This window comes from Lactuca sativa, chromosome 1, assembly GCF_002870075.4.
Source record: "Lactuca sativa cultivar Salinas chromosome 1, Lsat_Salinas_v11, whole genome shotgun sequence".
Lineage (NCBI taxonomy): Eukaryota > Viridiplantae > Streptophyta > Magnoliopsida > Asterales > Asteraceae > Lactuca > Lactuca sativa.
Genome location: NC_056623.2, coordinates 140,130,176 through 140,141,752, shown reverse-complemented (window position 1 = coordinate 140,141,752; position 11,577 = coordinate 140,130,176). Strand labels below are relative to the sequence as shown.

General features: G+C 36.0%; 1 protein-coding gene and 1 long non-coding RNA gene across 2 annotated transcripts; both read right to left on the bottom strand.

Moving 5' to 3' along the window:
- Nucleotides 1–4,062: 4,062 nt before the first annotated feature.
- LOC111921795 (dirigent protein 22) lies at nt 4,063–4,869 on the bottom strand. The gene has a single exon (XM_023917373.3). It carries the CDS (start codon nt 4,797–4,799, stop codon nt 4,236–4,238), a length of 564 nt encoding a protein of 187 aa, XP_023773141.1. The 5' UTR covers nt 4,800–4,869; the 3' UTR covers nt 4,063–4,235.
- Nucleotides 4,870–6,005: 1,136 nt separating this feature from the next.
- On the bottom strand, nt 6,006–8,019 carry LOC111921829 (uncharacterized). Its single transcript, XR_002860291.3, has 3 exons — nt 7,576–8,019; nt 7,223–7,436; nt 6,006–7,137 (listed from the first exon to the last, which is right to left on the bottom strand). It is a non-coding gene; the product is annotated as an uncharacterized LOC111921829 (long non-coding RNA).
- Between the last annotated feature and the right edge of the window lie 3,558 nt (nt 8,020–11,577).

Below are 11,577 nucleotides of genomic sequence, written 5' to 3'. Positions count from 1 at the left end.
AATTAATTATGGCACTAAATTTCGTAATCTCACACTAGAAAGTTTTAATGATGAAAAAGGATTACTTAGAACTTTTCTACGCCTCGTACTCCTAAGAAAAATGGTGTTTCTAAATGAAGGAACATGACACTTACTGAATTTGGTCGAATAATGGTTGTAGACATTGGTCTCTCTCTCTCTCCCTCCTCACTAACTTTCTCTCTCTCTCTCTCTGTCCTTTTGGGTTGAAGTTGTTAACACTACATGTTACACTCAGAATAAATCTATAATTGTGAAACATCATTACAAGATATCCTTTTAGTTGCATAAAGGTAGAAAGCATGATATTTCTTACTTTCATGTTTTTGGTTGTGCTTGTTTTGTTCTTAATCAGAAGGGTCAACTCTCAAAGTTTCAAGCAAAAGCTGATGAAGGGATATTGTTGGGTTATTTGTTAGTCTCTAAAGAATCCAAGGTGTTTAATCTAAGAAAACAAGCTGTTGAGGAATCCTTTCACATAAATTTTGATGAATATTCTTACTCTAAAGATTCCATTGAACATTTAGGGTCTATTTTTGATGAGCTCATTTCATTCTCATCCTCCGAATCCTTTGAATATTATGTTGCTTTTGTACCCTCTATCCCCGATTCAAGCTCTTCTGTATCCATAAATCTTGATCCTGAAAATTATTCTACTCCCTGCCCTAAATATGAAGTTTCTATTGACCTTGAATTCTTGATGATGATTCCTCTCACCCTGAAATTCAAGAAAATTCCTCTATGTCTAATCTCACAAATATCCAAAGTGTTTGTGATCATCCAATCTCTCAAGTCATTCGAGATATTGTTGATGGGGTTCATACTCGTCTTCAAGTGTCATCCAACTTATGCATGTTTGTTAACTTTGTCTCCCTTATTGAGCCCAAGAAAATTGATGATGCACTGAAGATGCTGACTAGATTAGAGAAATACAGGATGAGTTGCATGAATTTGAAAGGCATATAATGTTTGGACCCTGGTTCCTCTTCTAAAGGGAAAACAGTTGTTGGAACTCGTTGGGTCTTTGGAAACAAGATGGATAAATACAAAATCATTACAAGAACAAAGGAAAGACTTATAGACATTGGTTCACTCAACTAGAGGATTTGGATTATGATGAAACCTTTGCCCCTATGGCTAGACTTGAATAAATTAAACTTTTGCTTACTTATGCTTCTTACATGAATTTTAAAGTGTTTCAGGTAGATGTTAAGACTGTATGTCTACATGGAGTTCTTGAGCACAAAGTTATTCTCAAGCAAACCCATGGTTTCTAAAGTGAAGAATTTTATGATCATATTTATAGATTGGATAAGGTTGTATATGGAATGAAGAAAGCTCCCAAGGCCTGGTATGATACACCGTCTGCTTATCTTCTTTAAAACGACTATAAAAGGGGTGTCATCGACACCACCATGTTCATCAAGTAACTAGGATTTGATCTTATCCTAGATCAAGTCTATGTCGATGACATTATCTTTGAATTTACAAATGAATAAATGAGCAATGAATTCGTTAAATTAATTTCCAAAAGTTTGAGATAAATATGATGGGTGCATTTACCTTCTTTTTAGGTTTAGAAGTTAAGCAGCAGTCAAAAGGCATTTTCATTAGTTAAAGCAAGTACATTGCTTATATGTTGAAGAAATTCTCATTCACTGGTTGCAAACCAACAAAGACTCTTATGTCTACCTCTTTGAAGATCTCTATTAATTTGATTGGTTCTTACATTAATTAATTCAGCTATATATAGAGAAATGATCGGATTATTGCTTTATTTCACTGCTAGTCGCCCCGATATTATTGTATTGTCCAAAAACATTTTTAAGCCTTAAGAGTCATTTATGTACTCCTTAGATAAATTCATTTCGTTATGTGTGTGTGAGAGAGAGAGAGAGAGAGAGAGAGATGCTTATAGAAAATGAGGGTATTTATGAAAAATAAATATGAAATCACCAAAATTTTATTTATAACTTAACATTTGTTAGCATCAAATAAAGAGAAAGGAACATATATAACTAACTGAATCCATTAATCCTTTTATGCATTAAGTGCATTAATCCATTAATCATTTTATGCATTAAGTGCATTAAGTTAAATAAAAAATAACAACTAACATAAATAGTTTAAATTGAGGTACAATATTTCCCCTCATGATGGAATTGAAGAATAAATATTCTTCTAAGGCCTTGCCATATTGGATATGGAAGGTTGTATCTTGGATGATCCTAGAGGACTCGTAAACATATAGGCAAGCTTAGGGATGAGCTTAACTAATTTATCAAGAAGGGACCTTGACTTGTAATTGTCAATTTTTACCTAAAGTCAATTTTTACCTACTAAAAAGGGACCTTGACTTGTAATTGTCAGTTTCCTTCATGTTTTGGCTTTTTTCACTAAAAAGAAAAATTAAATTAAAATACACCTCATTCTGTCACTCACGTCCTCACCCACCACAAACTTATTTTCATCTTCAAGAACACCCACCTTCCCTATTCTCAATCATAGACATTCACATGAATTGTTCGTCTCTCCAAGATTTCATCTTATTTTGATCAGGTTTCACTATCTGCTCAGTATCTTTGGTTAGAATCTCTTCTTCATTTCGATTTCCATGGATATACAAGTCGGTGAAGCAGCACAACAGCCCAACAAGGATGTTTATTCGGTTTCTTCTTCATTTTGATTTACTTGGTTTGAATCTCTTCTTCATTTCGAGTTCCATGGTTCTACAAGTTGGAGGGCATGAGTTTCAGCTACATGTGATTGTTGTGGGAATTGGGAGGAAGATGAACAAGAGTGGAGTGTCACCAACTAAAATCGAAAATCAAAACCTTCATCGACTTGGCGCTTGTTCATGGAAGGGGCAAAAGAGTTAACCTGCATCGAAGATGAATACAAAGTGCATATTTCACTTGTTTTTATTTTTGTTTGTTGATAATCTTGCTTGGAAACCATTTGGAATCGCTTTTCCCAGACCTAGAATTGTTTTTGTTCTAGATGTCCGTATTCTTAATTCCTTACCATCATATGAAGAAGGGGGTGAGAGACACACACAACAACAAGAAATAGCACTGTTTATGACTCGAAGGGGAAGTGACCACCTAAAACCATGTATTTCGATTTCCAATTTCTTTTGGGGCCTACACATAGGATACATAGGTGGTTGCGAAAAGTTTGATTTGTTTTGGGATTGTCCATGACTGATCGTTGTGTTCAGTTCACATTCACGAACAAGGGAGGTGGTAGAGATGATGAGAGATCGAGAGAGAGTGATGACATTGGAGGCTGATGGTAAGGATTTAGGTGGTGGTCATTGGCGGAAAATGGTTGTAAATTAGGGCTTTTCATCGACGCTGACTAGGTGACCATCGATGATGGTCAACGTACCAACAAGGGAGTAAGGGGGTAACGAAGGAGGTTTTGGCTCTTGCACTTCTGGAACTGTACTTCTAGAGAGACAATTTAACCATAGGAAAAGAGCGACATCTTAATGATGAAGGGGGTGTGGCATCTTACTTGATGAGGTGGATTTGTGATTTAATGACATGGCTTTTAATATGTGCTGACTATGCTTCTAACTTGTGTTGACTAGACTGTTAGCCGGTAGTTAGTCAAGGATTTAAAAAATAACGACTTTTTACAATTTAAAAGTGAAGTTTATACACCTACAATGCAAGAAAAAAAGATGAGGGACCTTTTAAAACAAAACTCAATAGTTGGTTGGGTTACAATGACATTTACCCTTTGTGTGTTCATGAAACGTGGGACTCGAGCCAATTTGCCATGTCACGTTTGTGTCACAAAATAACAAGGTTGACTCATTATGTGTCATATCAAAGTCTTTCAATATTGGTCTTATTAGGACATTGTACTTACACGAAATTATTAAAATTTAGCAGTAAACTTATAAAGAAAAATTAGGACTTTATTCATTACTTCTGTTATTCAAATTTTATTTTAATTTTTTCTAACATTACATTCAATTAAAGAGAAGGGATGCATGGTTACCTGCAAAAATAAAAGATAATTTTCAAATCTCCATGCAGAAAACATAAAAATATTTATGATAAGTTGATAACCAGCGAGTATTAATCCACCTTAGAATTTAAAGGTCAAATCCCCATTTTACACCCATATGTATGTCAGAAAAACATAAAAGCGCGCACAACTCTTCAAAAGCTACATGCTCAAAAGTCAAATCCAGTTCTTACTTCCTAGTAATGCTTTACGTACACATTGTATTCCACGATGGCATCCCCGGTCTTGGAATCAAACCAAACCGTATGCGCCAACGCATACCCAGTGGCATACCGAAACCGCCCACTGCCTCCGACAATCGGCATCTCCCTGACGTCCATCATCACCGGATTCCGGCCAAGGACACTGATACTACTCCCATTAAAGTCTCCTTGGGTGAACTCGTAGTTCAACACCATCAGCAATGACAGTTCTTTCTGGGCTGCAAATGCATACATTCCTTGCGCCTTTCCTACCACCTTTGATGACGCATCTTGGCCTTCTGTCAGAGCATTATCCATCATATATGTGTCGCCAAAGAAGCCCGGATCTGAGGTTCCGGCGATCTTGATTGCTGATGGGGTTTTGCCACTGTGGATGTCGTGGAAGAAGAAATGGAGGCGGGTTGTTTTCTCCATTCTTTTCATTGATATGGCTTCTGAAAGCTCCTCGGAGAAAACTCCATGAGAGGGATTTGAAAGGGATGAAAGGAGTATGAAGTAGAAGGTGATAGTAAAAGTATTTTTGAGAAGAGAAGCCATCGTAATTTGTGGGGGTTCCAAGTGGTTTCGAAAGTAGGAGTAGGTTGGAGATGATTTTATAGCAAACAAAGAAGTTACGAATAAATGTTGATTGGTTGAATACCTAGAAACTGAAATTAAACATTAACTGGAAAAGCAAGGAGATCGTATGATATCTTTTTTGACGTGGTGAATAAGTCATGATGTTGAGCAAGTACGGGGTTGCTTACGATTAAAGATCAAGTAAAGACTCTTTTTGACATGAGTATGTCCAATAAAGTAGATAAGTGTGTGGAACGATGAGTATGTGCTTATATATCTATTAAATCTCGTTTAAATTATACAAATACCTTAAATATTTTTGGATTTTAGTTGAATGAATCTAACCAAAGTTTTAAGAGTTGTTTTATCAAAGTGTTAAATATTTATATTGCAAGGGACATTTATCTTTTTTCAAAGACAAATTTGCAAAATGGTCTTTATGGTTTGCAATTTTGTTTGCATCGCTGGAAAAACGTTTAAAAGACCATGTTTCGTTATGGTTCTGGTCTCTTTCAAGTTAAAAAAGACTATTTTACTTGATATTTTTTGTAACATTTTTTTCTATTTAATTTTAAATTTTATTAAATAAAAATATAGGACTCTCTCTCTCTCTCTCTCTCTCTCTCTCTCTCTCTCTCTCTCTCTCTCTCTCTCTCTCTCTCTCTCTCTCTCTCTCTCTCTCCAAACACTAAGGTCTACTCCCTTGAAATCGAACACTACCGACTACTCATTTCTCACTTAATCGATTCCTTTTCGATGTCTCTTACCCCCACCATGTGTGCCTTCTTTCATACATTTAAAATATTGATGATAAGAGGCTTCAGATTCTTATCTTTGTTTTACGTGTGTGTGTGTGTTTATACTGGTGCAGGTAACTCGATTCCAAGAAGGTTCTCTAAAGAGAATTGGTGAAGTCTAGGTTGTCGGTAAAAAATAAAGACAAAGTTTTAGTTATATGCACTACTTAAAAAATCGAAAATCGAATTTATGGATCTGCAAAGATCGCGGCGAGTTGTTCTGGTTGCGACATGACCGGATGAATTCTAGATTTTTGGATTTTATCTGTTTTTCGAAATCTGGGGATAAACCTCTTACTTTAAATATTATTTAATATTTTTAAACTTGAATACTCAATCTAAGATCAGTTTAAATATTTTTTTAAGAACGGCCGAAAGTTACATTAAAATAAAAAACTAGCGGGAGCTAGGAAATTACCCAGAAATAGCTAGAAAATGGTTTGACAACCTTTTGTATTTTTGAAGATAAACCAATTCCACGAACAATCAACTAAATTATCAAAAATCTCATCTCTTCTCGGAGTCACCTCTTAAAAAATCAAACCATTCTTATATTTCCAAATTAACCAAAGCCTAACAACAAGAATAGACTCCATAGCATGATGTTTCTTAGCCCCCACCTGACATACCATCAATCCAAGCAAGCATGTATGGCTTAACCAAATCACACCAAATAAAAACTTTCCTACATATGTGGGTCCCTAACTCACAAGAAATAAACAGATGGTCAAGACTTTTGATTTCTACTGAACAAACCAGACACAATAAAACTGAACTTCAACCCCTTTGTGACTCAACTTCCATCTGGTGTCAAGAAGAGCAGACCAAAAAAGAAAATATTAACTTTTTTGGGAAGAAATCAGTTCCATCTAGTAGGAATAGCATTATCCGGAAGTATAACATTAACAATAAATCTTCTCGTCGTACAAACCGCAAAATCTTCTATATTCTACAAATTCCATTTCCAACAATCAGAATCATTAGAGATTTGAAATTTTCCAATGAGCCATTTTAACTCCTCAAACTGAGACTTAAGAACTCCACCGGTTATTTGGCGAATCCAATTCCAATTACAATCGGCCCCTAAACGATCATGAACCGAACTATTTTTAACTGATTCCAATTGAAAAAGTCTTTGGAATCACATCTTTAAGGGTATCTCACCAAGACAAATATCAAAACAAAAACTTGTATTCCTACCCTTGCCAACCTGTTTTTTCAAAGAAGAAAGAGGAACGATACCTTTCTCATGCATGGTATTAATAGTACCAACTATCGGAGCCCAAACACCACCACTTCAACCATAAGTCACATCAAATGCATCTTTACTATTTTCCCACAGATATCAGATATAAAAGTAGCCCAAAACGCATCTATCTCAACAACATAATGCCACCTCCATTTTAACAACAAAGCAGAATTTAGGGCATCAAGACTGCCAATTTGAATCCCACCTTTTTCTTTAGAAGCAATAACCAAGTTCCAAGAAATCTAATGAGTTTTTTTTCTTCCATTTCCATCTGCACCCCAAAAGAAATTAGAAGGCAACGATTCTAGCTTTTTTTACCTAAACTGGCATACGAAAAAGTGACAGATAAAAAGTACCTATCGAACCCAAAACTGAAGTAATCAAAGTAGAACTCCCTAAAATAGAAAGCATGTTAAACTTCCACCGAGTTGAACTTCTGAATAGTAGGACTCTAATTCCGGATGAACGACATAGAAGATCCCACTAGAAGGCCGAGATAGAGAAACAAAAGTTTTCCAAGACGACATCCTATAAAAGCCGCAAGCGATCTAACTTGATCATCAGTCAAACCTACTCCAAACAAAGAAGACTTATGTAGATTGATCTTTAAACCTTAAACGGCAAAAAAAACACTCTAAAATCTGCACTAAAACTGCAACATGTAAAGCTTCCATAATAATGATGAATAAAAAGTGTGATATCGGATTACCTTGACGAAGACCTCTCTCAATCTAAAACTCCAATGAAGGGATACCATTAATCAACACAAAAGCCTCTGTCGAATTCAAAGCACCTCAGACGCAAGGCACTCATTTGACCCCAAAGCCAAGAATCACCATCACTTGTTCTAAAAAATTCCAACCAACAGAGTCATATGCTTTTTCAAAATCAATTTTAAAAATCAATAATTTTCTTTTTTTTTCTTCTTGCACCAATCAACTATTTTATTAACCATCAAAGGACCGTCTAGAATCTGACGCCCCTTCACAAAAGCAGATTGCTCCCTGGTGACCACATAACCAATCTTCTTCGCCAGACATAAAGCCATGACATTCGCATTGATCTTATACTGAGCACCTATAAGACTAATATGCCTGAAATCTGTAACAACAACCAGACAATTGACTTTAGGGATAAGTGTAATAAATGAGGAATTGCATCCACTTGGAATCTTCCCTCCTTTACAAATTCAATTATATCCACTTTTAAAAGGTCCCAATATTTTTTGTAGGATGCAAACATAACTTTGTCAGGACCCAAGAATTAGTTTAAATATAATTTGAATAAGAATTTAAATCTGAATATTTAATTAATTAAATTTTGAAATATGATTAAATTAAATTTAAATTCAAGTATTTATTTTTTAACATTATTTAATAAGATAAAAAAATCAGAATATTTAAAAGATTAAGCTATCAAGTTACAATGTTTAAATTTATTATAAGGTATGATTACTATATGTATGACAAACTGCCAACATGTTTAATTAAAACATTATGTTCAAACCATGGTTAGGCTCACCCACTTTAATGCTTTAAGAGAGGTTTAAGGAGGCTTTAAGATTTCTAATGTGGTCATTTTTAAAAACTCACGGTTTACCACCCTCACTGTCTCTTTGCATTTCAAAAGTAGAGTTACCGAAAAATGTTCAAATTTAAAAGTAATAAAACAAAATTCTCGTTTCATATTAAAAACATGAGTCGTATGTTATCCAGGGAGTGGGCCTCGCTAGGAAGGTCGCCACCGGTTGCCAAGGGCGCTGACCACCTCCCCTGGCTTGTTTCTCCAGCCAAGCCTCGCCAATCGCTTAGAGAGAGAGAGAGAGAGAGAGAGAGAGAGAGAGAGAGAGAGAGAGAGAGAAATGGGAGTAAAGGTGTTTAGTTGGTGGTTGAATTTTGATATCTCTCTTTTCCACACACCGATTAACTTGATAGCATTTCAATGTGTAACAGTTGATCCAGGTATTATTTATTTCTCAACATTTTTGGGTTCTGGGCTGGAACTCGACGATTTGGGGAGCTCCAACACGTCCTGTGAGGATTTATTTGGACGTGCAGATTAAGCACCCAACTCGACGAGTTGGGGAGCCTCAACTCGATGTCACACCCCAAAACCGGAATGGCGAAAACGTTCTAGGGTGGATGATGTCATGTCAAGTATCACAACATATGCAGTATAGTAATCAAAGTACAACAACCATTGCATTATTAGTAATAGTTTTACATAAGTTACATTCTGTAGAGACATCAAAGTAATACAGAAACTAGTATAGATGCAGCTCGGTTCTAGGCTGGCTTCACAAAAGCTCCCAGGTGTACCTGTCTATTGCTGACCTGAGAATACAAGTTATTTTGAAAGCGAGTATCAGCATTTTTATAAATGTTGGTGAGTTCATAAGTATTTAGTGTCATTTGTGTAAGTAAACATTTTATTCAAAATAACTTTATAAAAAGTAGTAGTTTAGAATCTACGGTGTACTAGCGTCCTTTCCAGAAAATCCTATATTTTCTAATTAAAAGCAGTCTTCTACCAAGACTCGACAGTGTTATGTTTTAAATAGAAATTTTCCCTGAAATACTATCATTACCAAAATACGGTATTTGACTTTAAAGAAAGTAGGAGAATATTACTAGTAAAAATACTAGGGAAGGATAACATATGCCTCAGCGGAAAATACTGTTGACTAAGGCAAAAGAAATCATAGACTCCAGGAGAGTATCGAATGAATGATACGCCTGGCTCAGTCTAACAAAAGGAAACACAGACCCCGGACAGTATTGAATGAACGATACGGCTAGCAAGGTCTAAAACAATGAAACACAGACCCTAGACAATATCAAATGAACGATACAGCTAGCAAGGTCTAAAACAAAGGAACACAGACCCCAGACAGTATCAAATGAAAGATACAGCTAGCAAGGTCTAAAACAAAGAAACACAGACCCCAGACAGTATCAAATGAAAGATACAGCTAGCAAGGTCTAAAACAAAGGGAAAATCCTAAGTGGGTTGTTTCAAGAATACAGTTTTAGATTCTCGTTACCTTAAGGCCATGAATTATAAGGTAAACATGGAGATACTCATAACCATACTGATTGACACTAGAGTACTTGACGCCCTGCAAGCGTCGGAATAAATATGACATTTGTCACCCCTTGGCTTGGTAGGCCGTGGACTGTAGCTAGCAGTCAGGGTGCGGGAGTGTCAGTCCCGTATAGATCTATACACACAATGCTCGTTCTCCCTACATGAGACTCTGGTTACCAACTCAACGACGGGGAGATCCGTGTCTTGAAGATGCATCTCGTAATCTGAATTCTATTAGAGGCGCTGGAGAAATGATATAGACTCGCGTATAAACTGACTCCTGTGGAATTCTCATACTAGAAAGAGTGAATAGAGCCTCCTAACTATTCCTATAATAGTTACTAGTGTCTCTGATCTATGAATGATGAATGGAAGGATGCCCTTGCTACCCAAGGGAAATGAACTGGCTGATGTAAACCTTTATGTCTATACGTGTATACATGATATATAATTAATGTTTAAACGACCTTCGGACGGATATCCGATACCCACCAGACCACATCCCAACGAGGAAAAGGAAATAGGGCGAACTAGCCTTCCTAAGTCTTTTAAACATTATTTATATAACTATACAAGTACAGGCATGCATTTAACAAAACAGAAGTATAGAAGTATAGAAGAAAACTTTGGTAAAACCTTTTGGAAAACCTTTAAAAATAAGAATTTAAGACTTGATATAGTTATGTAAAACAAGATTTGAAAACCGTTCATAAACACATTTTGAATATAATTTGATAAAACAATATAAGTAAAGAAAAGCTTTGTTTAAAACACTGTTGTAACTGGTTTAAAAGTAAAACATACAGCATGAGAGATAATTTGAGAAAATATTTAAACAAGTAAAAATGTTTTGGAAAACCATCTATGGTATTATACTTGGTAAAACAATTGAAAGTGTGATAAATCCTTGTGCATGAGGGTTATTAATCACATATGATTGATATGATAACTAGCATCTTTTAACTTGTATTCCCCCCCCCCATAAAAGCATGTAAAAACATTTAAAAGGTTAATTCAGGGGTATGAACTCATCTGTTGTAAGTGGATCGGATGGAGGTGCCGGTTGGGTGCTCGGTGTCAAGTGAAGACTTGAACACACTTAGTGACCTATTAACATATGGTGACATATGTTTACATACAATTAGTAATTATAATACTAATTTAAACACGTAAACGTATCCTAATGTGCGGAAAACACTTTGGTCAAGTGCTAGGAGGCTATTGGGTTGCAAATAGGGGAGTGTATGGCCTAGTTAGGGAGTTTACTCTTCAAGAGTAAACTCTTTATAGAGTTTACGGCCCTAAGACCATATCCCCATGAGTTTACGGTCGTAAACTGATGGGTGGTGTGCTCTTGGATGCTAAATGGTCTTATATCACTTGTGGAATTATGCTAGGCTCAAATCTAGGGCTTATGAAGGGTTTAAGGCCTCACATGGACCATTTTTGGGAGTTTACGGCAGTAAACATGGAGTTTACGGCCGTAAACTCTCACTTGGTCAATCCCTTCATGTATTTAGGTCTTAAATGGTAGGAAATAAAGTTCTATGCATTTTTCCAAGTCAAATGAAGAAGTTAGGGCATCATTTGGCTACTTTTTGGGAGTTTACGGCCCATGGACCAA